Here is a 16,104-nt window from a genome sequence, read left to right as displayed (position 1 = left end):
CCTTGTTTATTCCTACACCTTTTTCTTTAACTAACTTAAATCCCTTGTCCAAAAATTGCATCGTAAAATTTAAAAACTTGAACATTCCTAAACCAGTGCATTGACCTTTACTTAACCTTACATGACAACTGACTTTAAACTTAAAGAACATTGAATTCCCTTCTTAAAAGAGTGCTTATTGTGTATTAATTGCCTTCATTTTGTGTTTTACTTTCAGAATAGTTCTTCAAAGTGTGACAATCGTGTGTGTGAACTCGTAAATTTCAAACCTCTTAAGCCACGTTTGCATATACCTACTGTTAACTTTATTTCTGCTTAAAACGCCTATCGGGGCTTTCTTAATTACATAAACTACTGTGAAGTGCTATTATACATTTCCAATTTTAAAGACGTACTTTTTGTAAAACCAGTGAGATTGCATGTGCATCTTTTTATTTCGTGAAGAAAACGTTTTGACCACGCATTTACACTCAATTCTTTCGCCATAAGGACCCACACGTGTGTTTTTAAAATTTCACTTAAATTGTAACCCAATACTTTCGCCAACCTAATCAGTTTTCTTTCTAACTTCACCCTGCTTGCATCTTGTTGTGTTCGCATATGCACATATTCGTTTGCACGATTTCAGTGGACAAACCTGTCGAAGTGCGTGCCGCGTGCCACGAATATACCGTGCCACGCACATTCTATCACCACGGGAAAGTTATCCAGTGTCAAAGCCGCATGCTGCTGCTACACACCAAGTGCACCTCTGCGTAGCTGTTGAAGTCAAAATAAGGGGCGTAAGCTGTTTTGCCAATTTTTATTTTCTTACGTGGATGACTTTAAACTTTGATTTAAAATAAAATTTTATTGTTAGACGTGCGCTCAGCTAAAAAACATAATTCAACATGGCTGAAGCTGCAAAAAGGGAAGCTCTTCTGGCAGAACTACGTGTTAAACGTGGCTCAATAAAGGGTCAGGTTTCTAAATTCCGTGGTTACTTAAGTACAATCAAAGATGATGAAGTGTTAACCCGTGTTTAAAGTCAATGAGCTGACCTTAAGATTAAATAAAGTTATAGAGTTATCCACGCGCCTTGACGAGCTGCAAACTTCGATAGAAGTAACTAACTCTGATAATCTTGAAAGTGAACTTTCAGAACGGGACATCAATGAGACCCATATTAACTCGGCTATAGCTACAGCTCAGAGTATACTTGAACGCTCTCAGGCTCTAAAAACATCACCAGAAGCTTCTGTCAAAACCTGTATCTCAGGTGGCTGTAACTCGGAGCATCTCGGCTTCAAGCTTCCTCAAATTAAAATCTCAAAATTTGATGGCTCTTATTATAAATGGATGGAATTCAAAGACCTTTATGAATCTTTAATTCATAATAATGAACATATTAAGCCCATCCATAAATTCCATTATTTGAGTTCCTATCTTGAAGGAGAGGCCTCACGAGTCATAGCAAATTTAGAAGTTTCCACTGACAACTATATGAAGCCTGGAAACTGTGTGTTGTGACAGGTCAGTAACAAAAGGCAACTAATTACTAACCACTTAAATGCTTTATTTAATTAGACCCCATACAAAGAGAATCTGATAAATCTTTAAGATTTTTGAGTGACCATGTTACTAAAAACCTCCGGGCCCTTAAAACATTGGGCCAACCAACGGAACACTGGGATACAATGCTAGTTCATTTGTTATCTGCAAAATTGGATACCAATACTAATTCAAAATGGGAAGAGCATAGAAACACTCTAAAGAATGGCCAACACTTGATGACTTTAGGGAATTTCTAAAGAATCGTGCAGACATTTTAGAAAACCTATACCGCTCAAAGCGGGACAAACAAGCTAACCACAAGCCAGAGCCTGTGGCTATTAAAACTTTATTTAAACATGATAAAAACATAAAAACTTTCATGATTTCAGAAAAACAAAGTGACCACAAGGGTCGGCCGTGCGTCGTGTGCCATGGTGATCACAGGTGTATGACTGCCCAACCTTTAGAAAGATGTCAGTCGACGAGCGCTGGTCACGGGCGTCCAGTCTGAAGCTGTGCCATGTCTGCCTCCGACCGGACCATGAGACCCGTGCATGCAAGTTAAATGGCTGTCGCGTATGTAGAAGACGACACAATACATACTTACACAACACACCAAATAACGCTTCTTCTAGTGGAGCTAGCAAGGAACAGACAGTCCAGGCAACCAATAGTGCTATGGGAGATGTCGCTTGTTCCTCCACTATGCTAACTTCTGACAGTGCAGAGGTGCCAAACACCTTCACTGCTAATACTTTGCTTACCAATAGTGAAGCACTACTTTCGACAGCTCTAATTGAAATAGTTAACCCTTTCAATATAAAAAAGAGACTGTTAAGTGTCTCTTAGATAGCTGTTCGCAATCGAACTATCTTACTGAAGCATTAAGACAACGTTTGCAACTTGATCTTCAGCCTCTAACTGCCTCAAATGTTACAGGAATAGGAAATACCCCTCTGACCTATAAGCCTGTACGTTGTGCAGCCCATATTAAATCTAAATTAAGCGATTTCAATGCTAATCTTGACTTTCTAGTTTTAGACCAAATAACTGATCGCTTCCCACAGAAATATGTTGATGTTAGTCACCTTAACTTACCTGCTTATATACAACTTGCAGATCCAACCTTTAATGTTCCAGCCCAAATTGATATGCTGTGGAGTGGAAATGTTTTGGGCAATAGTAACAGGTGCTGCAAAAACATTGCCAACGAGCAAGCGCACCTACCTAATCCCATCTAAACTTGGGTGGCTTGTAGCTGGCCGGTAGAGGGAGCTACTACGCATATAAACACATCAACCACGCGTAGTCATTTTTGTTTAGCTGATCTGTCGACCCAGATGACAAGTTTTGGGAGGCAGAGGAGCTGCCGCCAGAGGCAGACTCCATCAAAAATGGGATTGAGTTCGACTCTCATCCTATAGAAAAACATTTTGTGGACAATACCTATCGCCAATCTGACGGCAGATTTGTAGTGCGTTTACCTTTAAAAGACACACCAGACTGCTTAGGCAACACATTTAACATAGCTAAGAAGCGCTTACTTAACTTAGAAAAGCGTTTTAGTAAACAACCTGAGCTTAAATCAATGTACGTTGATTTTATAAATGAATATAGAGATTTAGGGCATCTGTCGGAGTCTAGGCAATGTTATACAGCCAACCACCTCCCTCATCACCGGTGATGAAGGAGAGTGAATCTACTCGCTTAAGAACTGTATTCAATGCTAGTTGCCCAACCTCCTCTGGATATTCTATCAATGATATCCAGCTGGTAGGACCTAATATCCAAAACTCTCTGTTCGATATATTGCTTAGATTCCGTCAATACAGGTATGTGCTCTCCGGTGACATAGAAAAACAGTACAGGCAAATTTTAATGAATGAACTAGACAGAAACCTACAAGTGATTCTATGGCGCGAAGACGAGCACTTACCTATACGCTCTCTCACTTTAAATACCGTTACGTATGGCTTTGCTTCATCGAGCTGGTTAGCGGCTCGATGTTTGTGGCAGTTAGGGGCTGAGAGCAAGGATCCTTTGGTTAGGACCATTATACAAAATGACTTTTACTGTGATGACTTATTAACAGGGGCAGACTCTGAATCAGAGCTGCTTCAAATACAAGCTGGCGTCTCCACAGTCTTTAGCCTCTGGTTGCTTTAATCTGCGTAAATACCGTTCAAATTCAAACGCGTTACTAAAGTCAGATTTCATTAATCAAGATGATCATCTAGCTTTGAGTCAAGCCTGTCAGACACTTGGACTAGGGTGGCAACCTAGCCAAGATATATTAAATTTTTCAATTAAAAATGATCACTCTGATGAAAAGGCCACAAAAAGAACAATTTTATCTAAAACCTTCCAAGTATTTGATCCCTTGGGTCTTTTAAGCCTATGTACAGTCAAACCTAAAATATTAATACAAACTTTGTGGAAAGAAGGCAAATCTTGGGACGAACCAGTTTCTCCTGAAATACAGCGAATCTGGTCTCGATTTATTCAAATTTGCATCACATTAAAGCACTCAGTATACCTAGATATGTATTGTGCGAGGCACCCTCCACAATAGAGTTGCATTGCTTTTCTGACGCTGCAGAGACTGCATATGCAGCCTGCATTTATGTAAAAACTATTTCTGACACGGTGAACAACAAGTCCACCTGTTGTGTGCGAGAGACAGAATAGCTCCTATCCGGCGCACAAGCATACCGAAATTAGAATTAGCTGGATGCTTGTTAGCGGCACAAACATATGCAGCCGTAGTAAGAGCCTGGAGGCGTCCTGTCTCTCGCACTATATTCTGGACTGACTCTAGCTGCTGCCTGGCTTGGCTAAAGACAGACAGAGCCAAACTTAAAACGTTTGTAGCAAACAGAGTGGCCGCTATAGCCAGTCTCACGTCCGGAGCCACCTGGAGACATGTGCCTACAAAAGAAAATCCAAGTGATCTTGCAACACGTGGTGTGGATCCACAGCATGTCTCTGGGAAACGCTCTGTGGTGGGGGGGCCCCGAGTTTCTATTAAAGCCTGAAAAGGAATGGCCAGAGCTAAATTCAGTAGAACCGGAGGTCTTGCCTGAACTCAAAGTAACGTCTATGCTAACAAGCATCGACAATGAACCATCTATCATAGATTTTGATAGATTTTCAAAATATAAAAGGCTACAACATACTGTGGCTTATGTGCGCCGTTTCATAAATAATTGTAAGCCTAGCCTGCCCAAACTAACTGGCTCGCTATCGTCACAAGAACTTACAGACTCTTTACATACTTTAGTTAAAATTGCACAACAGCAGTCATTTGCCTCTGAACTTGAAACGATGCGCAAAGGTCACAGGTTGAGTCCTAGATCACACGTTATAACCTTGAACCCATTTATTGACTCACAAGGCCTCTTGAGAGTCGGGGGAAGGCTAGATGCTTCAGATTGTAGTAATGAACAGAAGCATCCCATGTTGTTACATGCTAAACACACACTAACCAAACTCATTTTTACACATGAACACATACGTCTCCTACATGCAGGACCACAGCTATTGCTATGCTCAGTGCGGGACTTGATATGGCCGGTCGGAGGCAGAAACCTCGCGAGAAGCACGGCCCACAATTGTGTCACTTGTAAAAGAATCGCTGGCCAAACTTTAAAAAATATAATGGGCAATTTACCAGCGCAACGCTTAAATGCTGATTTTCCATTCACGTCAACAGCTGTAGACTTAGCCGGTCCTTATTTAATAACAGATCGCCGTGGGCGTGGATGTAAAATCACGAAATGTTATCTGTGTCTATTTATATGTTTAAGATATAAATGTGTTCACTTAGAGGCTGTGAGCGACTTGTCTAAAGATGCATTTGTGCTAGCACTCCGCAGATTTATCGCCAGGCGCGGCAAACCTGCGGAGCTGTTTTGTGATAATGGTAGAAATCTAGTAGCTGCAGCTAAAGAAATAAACGATTTCTTTAAATTGTATGAAAACGATATATCTGAATTTGCAGCTGGTCAAGGTATGAAATTTAAATTTGCACCAGCTTATGCACCTAACTTTAATGGCTACGCTGAGGCCGGCATTAAAAGCGCCAAATTTCACCTCAAACGAATTTTGGGTAACACACATCTCACATTTGAAGAGCTTTCGTCTCTTTTTAGCCAAGTGGAGGCAATTTTGAACAGTAGGCCTCTCTGCCCACTCTCCTCCTCCCCTAATGACTTTTACCCCCTTACTCCCGGGCACTTTCTCATTTGTAGGCCGCTCACGTCGCTGCCGTCGCCGCCCCTGCAGGACCGGAACCCGAACCGCCTGGACCGCTACCTGAGGCTGGAGCAGCTGCGGCAACACTTCTGGAAACGCTGGTCGGCCGAGTTCGTGTCCCTGCAGCAGCAGCGCTACAAGTGGCGCGAGAGGCAGCGCGATCTACGGCTGGGAGAACTCGTAATCATCAAGGAGGAAGGCTTGCCGCCGTTGCTATGGCGCATGGGCAGAGTCGTCAAACTATATAACGGAAAGGATCAGCAGGGGCGGATTAAGAAGGCGCGGGGCCCTTAGCACAATAGGTCGCGGGGCCCCCTGCGGCGGTATCATGGTTCCATTTTTATCACTTGTCACTATGTCCGTCACTTTCGCGCTTACATATTTGTTAGAACGTGACAGGTATGGTGACAAATGATAAAGAGCCGACCATCTTAGCCCAGCAGGTTTGAAAAAACAGATTAAGTGCGAGTCGGACTCGCACCCCTAGGGTTCAGTACCATCACGAAATTTTTACGATGTCTTCATTTTTTTCGACTCGTTCTCGATTAATTTTTAACATGTTATGCAGTGTATTTTTTAGGGTTTCGTAGTCCTAGAAACTCTTATATAAGTAGTTTCGCCATGCCCGTCTGTCAGAGGGTTTGCTCCGTTATATTAAGTGCTAGATAGCTGTCATTTGGCATGGATACATAAATCATGCATTGCGACAGAACGAGTAAAATAAAAACTATAAAAAAAATTGTGTGTACCCTACTCCCATACAAAATGCGTTTAATTTGATTTTTTTTTGCTTTGATGATAGTGTGGCGTATGGTTGGATAAGGTCTTTCAAAACGAATAACGGTCACCAAAAACCTTTTTTTTATAAAGTTATTATTTAAACAAAAAATGTGAACCATGGACCCTAAAAATATGAAAAAATCGTCAAACAAAAGCTTAATAAATAAATACTTTTAATAAAAACTATACCGAAAATGATCGGTTTAGTCGCTTTTGGGTTGTTGCAAAAATCTTCTCTTCTTACTAAAAAGACGTACAAAGTGCTGCAAAGGATACTCCCTTATGCTTGTAATGTAATGTAAAAAATACTTACTAATAGACCCCGTTTGGCCTTTTTTGACTGAATAGTAATAATAATAAATAAAAAAAAAAAAACCAACGGAGCCTCTACACAAGAGATGTTTTTTTTTGTCTGTAGTTCGTGTCATCTACGAAGATGCGCCCCACTCCTCCTCCCAATCGCCTATAGTACTTACAAGTGTGGGGTGCACCCTTTTACTAGTATAGTACTCTGTCTATACACATTAATTAGTAGACATAACTACTACATTGCCAAAAAGTGGCAGATTTGTACTATAAGCGATTAGGAAGAAGAGCGGGGCACGTCTATGTGGATGACAGGAATATGACGTCATTTAAAATCCGAATTATTTTCCTTATTTATTTATTTTAAGAAATTCCGATTTATTTGATTATATTTTTTTTTATTTAGCCATTTTAAAAGAGCCTAATTTTGATGAAGTTGTGTTATTTTATCACAGTTCCTTTCTTCTATATAGGTTTCCTCCTTACCTTCGGTGTTCATGATCAGATGTGGTCGATTTTGGCAAATTTTGACAAATGGTAAAAAAAATAGTTTGCAGATGGTTTGCAGATTTTGAAAACAACTTACAAGTATTGCAAGTTAAATAAAAGTATGTAGGGATACTGTTCAACAACATCAGTTTAATAAAAGCTTGTAAAAATAGGTGAAAAGTGAGTCGGACCTAAGAAGTGGGAACTAATGGCTAAGTGAGTCAAAAAACAAGCCCAAAGGCTGAGCCCCACTAGCTGAATATCCGGACCACCCGATTTCGTAGTCTTCCCGTGCGAAGCTGAAGGCCAAGCTGCAGGAAAGCAGAGCCTAGAATGAAACCAATGCCATAGTGTGAACGATGCCGTAGGCCGAGCTCCGTATAAGGGCGGAGGCCCAGAGCGTTCTATCGCGGCGCGCCACCATGCAAAGGCTGAAATTGACTGAATTGTAGGAGAACAGAGTTTGGAATTGAACCATGTGGTCTCGGCTCGCCTGATGCTCGGAATTACTTCTTGCTCGAAAGTGCGACTTGCTGGTATGCTTTGGGTATCGGGCCCTATGTAGGACTTTACATCCGGCCTATGCGAATGCAAAGCCCTGCATAGGGGCCCCGCTGTTTTCTTTTTATAACATTTTGACAACTAGATCATATGTATCAGGGCTTTGCAGCAACTCTGCATATTTTGGGCGCCCGGCATGCCGTAGAGGAGCGCGTCCTTTGGCCTACTAAGTACGGGCTCAAAGTTGATCATATTAGGCATTAGCTGTAAGGTGCAATTTGTTATTTGAAATAATAATTAATAAATAAATCATCCTTCCCTGCTTTTCACTAATATCTTTTTAAACACAGTATCTTCTTTTGTTCGTTTCCGAGCTCTGTTTCCTGCAGCTTAGCCATGCATAAAAGTTTTGAGACACTACACCTACGGTTTAATGCTAATAAACTCTGTTCTTGGTCTTTGCGTAAGCCTAAAAATTCTTTAAATTTGGTATCGTCATAAATAAAAACAGACAGGAATTGATCGATTGATTGTTACTGACATACTAAAAAAATACATTGTAAATAAAATGTGGTAGTACAGGATCCGTGGAGTGCGAGTTCTACTTGAACTTGGCCGGTTCCGTGTGCCGAAATCGCATGGTCAGGGTCGGAGCGCGGGGCCCCCCCTAGGCGCGGGGCCCTTAGCATATGCTTTTTCTGCTGTTCGGTTAATCCGCCACTGAAAGGATGGCGTGCCACGCGTTGCAGACATCAATACCGCTAGAGGGATAGTCAAGCGAGCGCTCAACCGAATGTGCCCGCTGCCTGTACAACAGAGAGAGTCCTGAAAGATGGATCTTTCAGCGCCCCGGAGTATGTTAGCGCTGTGGCAACACCGCTAGTTTTTCTACAACCAATGATTGATGGAGATGCGGCTCCAATCTGCCAACATAGACGACAGAACGGCGGCCAACCAGAGAGCGCGATGCCAGCGCCGAAGTTTCGCATATGAGACGCATCGACGTGCACCGCGACCCGAGCATCGACCTCTTGCATCTTAACCACTGAACTGAACGCGCGTGTCCTAGACAAAGAACCTGTAGTAACTTCTTGTAATACACCATTAAAATAATGGTACTTCTTTAAACACTTGTCTTTTATTTAAATAGCGTAATAACGCGCTAACATTTGGCGACCGCGGACAGGACACGCGTGGAATATTATAAGCATTTTTTCCAGTGCCTGAGCAAAAGCCGCCATATTGGGACGCTGTGGGCCTGGAGCCGACGCCGACGCCGACGCAAATCGCCAACGACCATCACCGCCAGCCATCGCCGCCAGAAGTACAGCCCGAAGACCAAAGAGGGACGGCAGCGGCGACTGGGACCGGATCGGAATAACGACGAACGACGGCGCCTAGCAACAAGGCGGCAGCGCGTGGCGGCCGGCGAAACGAGGGAAGTGCCGTGAGGGGTGCCCGTTCCTTTCCTGTTTCTTTCCTTGTTTATTCCTACACCTTTTCTTTAACTTAACTTAAATCCCTTGTCCAAAAATTGCATCGTAAATTTAAAAACTTGAACATTCCTAAACTCAGTGCATTGACCTTTACTTAACCTTACATGACAACTGACTTTAAACTTAAAGAACATTGAATTCCCTTCTTAAAAGAGTGCTTATTGTGTATTAATTGCCTTCATTTGTGTTTTACTTTCAGAATAGTTCTTCAAAGTGTGACAATCGTGTGTGAACTCGTAAATTTCTAACCTCTTAAGCCACGTTTGCATATACCTACTGTTAACTTTATTTCTGCTTAAAACGCCTATCGGGGCTTTCTTAATTACATAAACTGCTGTGAAGTGCTATTATACATTCCAATTTTAAAGACGTACTTTTTTGTAAAACCAGTGAGATTGCATGTGCATCTTTTTATTTCGTGAAGAAAACGTTTTGACCACGCATTTACGCTCAATTCTTTTGCACTTAAGGACCCACACGTGTGTTCTTTTAAAATTTCACTTAAATTGTAACCCAATTACTTTCGCCAACCTAATCAGTTTTCTTTCTAACTTCACCCCTGCTTGCATCTTGGTTGTGTTCGCATATGCACATATTCGTTTGCACGATTTCAGTGGACAACCTGTCGAAGTGCGTGCCGCGTGCCACGAATATACCGTGCCACGCACACTTCTATCACCACGTGGCAAGTTATCCAGTGTCAAAGCCGCATGCTGCTGCTACACACCAAGTGCACCTCTGCGTAGCTGTTGAAGTCAAATAAGGGGCGTAAGCTGTTTTGCCAATTTTTATTTTCTTACGTGGATGACTTTAAACTTTGATTTAAAATAAAATTTTATTGTTAGACGTGCTAGCTCAGCTAAAAACATAATTCAACATGGCTGAAGCTGCAAAAAGGGAAGCTCTTCTGGCAGAACTACGTGTTAAACGTGGCTCAATAAAGGGTCAGGTTTCTAAATTCCGTGGTTACTTAAGTACAATCAAAGATGATGAAGTGTTAACCGGTGTTAAAGTCAATGAGCTGACCTTAAGATTAAATAAAGTTATAGAGTTATCCACGCGCCTTGACGAGCTGCAAACTTCGATAGAAGTAACTAACTCTGATAATCTTGAAAGTGAACTTTCAGAACGGGACATCAATGAGACCCATATTAACTCGGCTATAGCTACAGCTCAGAGTATACTTGAACGCTCTCAGGCTCTAAAAACATCACCAGAAGCTTCTGTCAAAACCTGTATCTCAGGTGGCTGTAACTCGGAGCATCTCGGCTTCAAGCTTCCTCAAATTAAAATCTCAAAATTTGATGGCTCTTATTATAAATGGATGGAATTCAAAGACCTCTATGAATCTTTAATTCATAATAATGAACATATTAAGCCCATCCATAAATTCCATTATTTGAGTTCCTATCTTGAAGGAGAGGCCTCACGAGTCATAGCAAATTTAGAAGTTTCCACTGACAACTATAATGAAGCTTGGAAACTGTTGTGTGACAGGTTCAGTAACAAAAGGCAACTAATTACTAACCACTTAAATGCTTTATTTAATTTAGACCCCATACAAAGAGAATCTGATAAATCTTTAAGATTTTTGAGTGACCATGTTACTAAAAACCTCCGGGCTCTTAAAACATTGGGCCAACCAACTGAACACTGGGATACAATGCTAGTTCATTTGTTATCTGCAAAATTGGATACCAATACTAATTCAAAATGGGAAGAGCATAGAAACACTCTTAAAGAATGGCCAACACTTGATGATTTTAGGGAATTTCTAAAGAATCGTGCAGACATTTTAGAAAACCTATACCGCTCAAAGCGGGACAAACAAGCTAACCACAAGCCAGAGCCTGTGGCTATTAAAACTTTATTTAAACATGATAAAAACATAAAAACTTTCATGATTTCAGAAAAACAAAGTGACCACAAGGGTCGGCCGTGCGTCGTGTGCCATGGTGATCACAGGGTGTATGACTGCCCAACCTTTAGAAAGATGTCAGTCGACGAGCGCTGGTCACGGGCGTCCAGTCTGAAGCTGTGCCATGTCTGCCTCCGACCGGACCATGAGACCCGTGCATGCAAGTTAAATGGCTGTCGCGTATGTAGAAGACGACACAATACATACTTACACAACACACCAAATAACACTTCTTCTAGTGGAGCTAGCAAGGAACAGACAGTTCAGGCAACCAATAGTGCTATGGGAGATGTCGCTTGCTCCTCCACTATGCTAACTTCTGACAGTGCAGAGGTGCCAAACACCTTCACTGCTAATACTTTGCTTACCAATAGTGAAGCACTACTTTCGACAGCTCTAATTGAAATAGTTAACCCTTTCAATAATAAAAAAGAGACTGTTAAGTGTCTCTTAGATAGCTGTTCGCAATCGAACTATCTTACTGAAGCATTAAGACAACGTTTGCAACTTGATCTTCAGCCTCTAACTGCTTCAAATGTTACAGGAATAGGAAATACCCCTCTGACCTATAAGCCTGTACGTTGTGCAGCCCATATTAAATCTAAATTAAGCGATTTCAATGCTAATCTTGACTTTCTAGTTTTAGACCAAATAACTGATCGCTTCCCACAGAAATATGTTGATGTTAGTCACCTTAACTTACCTGCTCATATACAACTTGCAGATCCAACCTTTAATGTTCCAGCCCAAATTGATATGCTGTTGGGAGTGGAAATGTTTTGGGCAATAGTAACAGGTGCTGCAAAAACATTGCCAACGAGCAAGCGCACCTACCTAATCCCATCTAAACTTGGGTGGCTTGTAGCTGGCCCGGTAGAGGGAGCTACTACGCATATAAACACATCAACCACGCGTAGTCATTTTTGTTTAGCTGATCTGTCGACCCAGATGACAAAGTTTTGGGAGACAGAGGAGCTGCCGCCAGAGGCAGACTCCATCAAAAATGGGATTGAGTTCGACTCTCATCCTATAGAAAAACATTTTGTGGACAATACCTATCGCCAATCTGACGGCAGATTTGTAGTGCGTTTACCTTTAAAAGACACACCAGACTGCTTAGGCAACACATTTAACATAGCTAAGAAGCGCTTACTTAACTTAGAAAAGCGTTTTAGTAAACAACCTGAGCTTAAATCAATGTACGTTGATTTTATAAATGAATATAGAGATTTAGGGCATCTGTCGGAGTCTAGGCAATGTTATACAGCCAACCACCTCCCTCATCACCCGGTGATGAAGGAGAGTGAATCTACTCGCTTAAGAACTGTATTCAATGCTAGTTGCCCAACCTCCTCTGGATATTCTATCAATGATATCCAGCTGGTAGGACCTAATATCCAAAACTCTCTGTTCGATATATTGCTTAGATTCCGTCAATACAGGTATGTGCTCTCCGGTGACATAGAAAAACAGTACAGGCAAATTTTAATGAATGAACTAGACAGAAACCTACAAGTGATTCTATGGCGCGAAGACGAGCACTTACCTATACGCTCTCTCACTTTAAATACCGTTACGTATGGCTTTGCTTCATCGAGCTGGTTAGCGGCTCGATGTTTGTGGCAGTTAGGGGCTGAGAGCAAGGATCCTTTGGTTAGGACCATTATACAAAATGACTTTTACTGTGATGACTTATTAACAGGGGCAGACTCTGAATCAGAGCTGCTTCAAATACAAGCTGGCGTCTCACAGTCTTTAGCCTCTGGTTGCTTTAATCTGCGTAAATACCGTTCAAATTCAAACGCGTTACTAAAGTCAGATTTCATTAATCAAGATGATCATCTAGCTTTGAGTCAAGCCTGTCAGACACTTGGACTAGGGTGGCAACCTAGCCAAGATATATTAAATTTTTCAATTAAAAATGATCACTCAGATGAAAAGGCCACAAAAAGAACAATTTTATCTAAAACCTTCCAAGTATTTGATCCCTTGGGTCTTTTAAGCCTATGTACAGTCAAACCTAAAATATTAATACAAACTTTGTGGAAAGAAGGCAAATCTTGGGACGAACCAGTTTCTCCTGAAATACAGCGAATCTGGTCTCGATTTATTAAAAATTTGCATCACATTAAAGCACTCAGTATACCTAGATATGTATTGTGCGAGACACCCTCCACAATAGAGTTGCATTGCTTTTCTGACGCTGCAGAGACTGCATATGCAGCCTGCATTTATGTAAAAACTATTTCTGACACGGGTGAACAACAAGTCCACCTGTTGTGTGCGAGAGACAGAATAGCTCCTATCCGGCGCACAAGCATACCGAAATTAGAATTAGCTGGATGCTTGTTAGCGGCACAAACATATGCAGCCGTAGTAAGAGCCTGGAGGCGTCCTGTCTCTCGCACTATATTCTGGACTGACTCTAGCTGCTGCCTGGCTTGGCTAAAGACTTAAAACTTAAAACGTTTGTAGCAAACAGAGTGGCCGCTATAGCCAGTCTCACGTCCGGAGCCACCTGGAGACATGTGCCTACAAAAGAAAATCCAAGTGATCTTGCAACACGTGGTGTGGATCCACAGCATGTCTCTGGGAACGCTCTGTGGTGGGGGGGGCCCGAGTTTCTATTAAAGCCTGAAAAGGAATGGCCAGAGCTAAATTCAGTAGAACCGGAGGTCTTGCCTGACAATGAACCATCTATCATAGATTTTGATAGATTTTCAAAATATAAAAGGCTACAACATGCTGTGGCTTATGTGCGCCGTTTCATAAATAATTGTAAGCCTAGCCTGCCCAAACTAACTGGCTCGCTATCGTCACAAGAACTTACAGACTCTTTACATACTTTAGTTAAAATTGCACAACCATTTGCCTCTGAACTTGAAACGATGCGCAAAGGTCACAGGTTGAATCCTAGATCACACGTTATAACCTTGAACCCATTTATTGACTCACAAGGCCTCTTGAGAGTCGGGGGAAGGCTAGATGCTTCAGATTGTAGTTATGAACAGAAGCATCCCATGTTGTTACATGCTAAACACACACTAACCAAACTCATTTTTACACATGAACACATACGTCTCCTACATGCAGGACCACAGCTATTGCTATGCTCAGTGCGGGACTTGATATGGCCGGTCGGAGGCAGAAACCTCGCGAGAAGCACGGCCCACAATTGTGTCACTTGTAAAAGAATCGCTGGCCAAACTTTAAAAAATATAATGGGCAATTTACCAGCGCAACGCTTAAATGCTGATTTTCCATTCACGTCAACAGCTGTAGACTTAGCCGGTCCTTATTTAATAACAGATCGCCGTGGGCGTGGATGTAAAATCACGAAATGTTATCTGTGTCTATTTATATGTTTAAGATATAAATGTGTTCACTTAGAGGCTGTGAGCGACTTGTCTAAAGATGCATTTGTGCTAGCACTCCGCAGATTTATCGCCAGGCGCGGCAAACCTGCGGAGCTGTTTTGTGATAATGGTAGAAATCTAGTAGCTGCAGCTAAAGAAATAAACGATTTCATACAATTTAAAGAATTGTATGAAAACGATATATCTGAATTTGCAGCTGGTCAAGGTATGAAATTTAAATTTGCACCAGCTTATGCACCTAACTTTAATGGCTACGCTGAGGCCGGCATTAAAAGCGCCAAATTTCACCTCAAACGAATTTTGGGTAACACACATCTCACATTTGAAGAGCTTTCGTCTCTTTTTAGCCAAGTGGAGGCAATTTTGAACAGTAGGCCTCTCTGCCCACTCTCCTCCTCCCCTAATGACTTTTACCCCCTTACTCCCGGGCACTTTCTCATTTGTAGGCCGCTCACGTCGCTGCCGTCGCCGCCCCTGCAGGACCGGAACCCGAACCGCCTGGACCGCTACCTGAGGCTGGAGCAGCTGCGGCAACACTTCTGGAAACGCTGGTCGGCCGAGTTCGTGTCCCTGCAGCAGCAGCGCTACAAGTGGCGCGAGAGGCAGCGCGATCTACGGCTGGGAGAACTCGTACTCATCAAGGAGGAAGGCTTGCCGCCGTTGCTATGGCGCATGGGCAGAGTCGTCAAACTATATAACGGAAAGGATGGCGTGCCACGCGTTGCAGACATCAATACCGCTAGAGGGATAGTCAAGCGAGCGCTCAACCGAATGTGCCCGCTGCCTGTACAACAGAGAGAGTCCTGAAAGATGGATCTTTCAGCGCCCCGGAGTATGTTAGCGCTGTGGCAACACCGCTAGTTTTTCTACAACCAATGATTGATGGAGATGCGGCTCCAATCTGCCAACATAGACGACAGAACGGCGGCCAACCAGAGAGCGCGATGCCAGCGCCGAAGTTTCGCATATGAGACGCATCGACGTGCACCGCGACCCGAGCATCGACCTCTTGCATCTTAACCACTGAACTGAACGCGCGTGTCCTAGACAAAGAACCTGTAGTAACTTCTTGTAATACACCATTAAAATAATGGTACTTCTTTAAACACTTGTCTTTTATTTAAATAGCGTAATAACGCGCTAACACTTAGTTTTACCCTCTGGGTTGGAAGGTCAGATGGCAGTGGCTTTCGTAAAAACTAGTGCCTACGCCAAATCTTGGGATTAGTTGTCAAAGCGGACCCCAAGCTCCATTGAGCCGTGGCAATATGCTGGGACAACGCTAGGAAGAAAGAAAGAAATCGAGTAACAGAACTTAGTAACCAACTAGGTATAATAGTTATGATGTAAATGTCCATGTCATGTTGGAGTCATATATGTATTAGCCAACTAATTATTCAAGATCAATACACTTAGCTCCCTTAGGTATTCGCCTAAGTACAATCTCGGG

The 16,104-nt window shown here is 42.3% G+C and overlaps 2 protein-coding genes across 2 annotated transcripts; both read left to right on the top strand.

The window, feature by feature from the left end:
• Window positions 1-4,639: 4,639 nt before the first annotated feature.
• LOC133534297 (uncharacterized) lies at window positions 4,640-15,760 on the top strand. The gene is made up of 3 exons (XM_061873400.1): window positions 4,640-4,754; window positions 4,868-4,889; window positions 14,218-15,760. The coding sequence occupies exon 3, from the start codon at window positions 14,298-14,300 to the stop codon at window positions 15,459-15,461; it is 1,164 nt and encodes a 387-aa protein (XP_061729384.1). The 5' UTR covers window positions 4,640-4,754; window positions 4,868-4,889; window positions 14,218-14,297; the 3' UTR covers window positions 15,462-15,760.
• Window positions 8,590-13,915, top strand: LOC133534298 (uncharacterized). Its single transcript, XM_061873401.1, has 3 exons — window positions 8,590-8,978; window positions 9,084-13,057; window positions 13,860-13,915. Exons 2-3 carry the CDS (start codon window positions 10,237-10,239, stop codon window positions 13,913-13,915), a joined length of 2,877 nt encoding a protein of 958 aa, XP_061729385.1. The 5' UTR covers window positions 8,590-8,978; window positions 9,084-10,236.
• Window positions 15,761-16,104: the final 344 nt, after the last annotated feature.

The sequence above is a fragment of the Cydia pomonella genome, unplaced genomic scaffold, assembly GCF_033807575.1.
Source record: "Cydia pomonella isolate Wapato2018A unplaced genomic scaffold, ilCydPomo1 PGA_scaffold_80, whole genome shotgun sequence".
In the NCBI taxonomy this organism is placed as follows: Eukaryota; Metazoa; Arthropoda; class Insecta; order Lepidoptera; family Tortricidae; genus Cydia; species Cydia pomonella.
The sequence above is the reverse complement of the archived record's forward strand: the minus strand, read 5'-3'. Positions and strand labels throughout refer to the sequence as shown.

Bases quoted from the DNA above. Each gene is read 5' to 3' on its own strand.
- LOC133534297 (XM_061873400.1), top strand. From the start codon at position 14,298: ATGTTGTTACATGCTAAACACACACTAACCAAACTCATTTTTACACAT.
- LOC133534298 (XM_061873401.1), top strand. From the start codon at position 10,237: ATGGCTGAAGCTGCAAAAAGGGAAGCTCTTCTGGCAGAACTACGTGTT. The intron at 13,058-13,859 runs GTAAATACCGTT...GTGGATCCACAG, and splicing joins CTCTGGTTGCTTTAATCTGC to CATGTCTCTGGGAACGCTCT.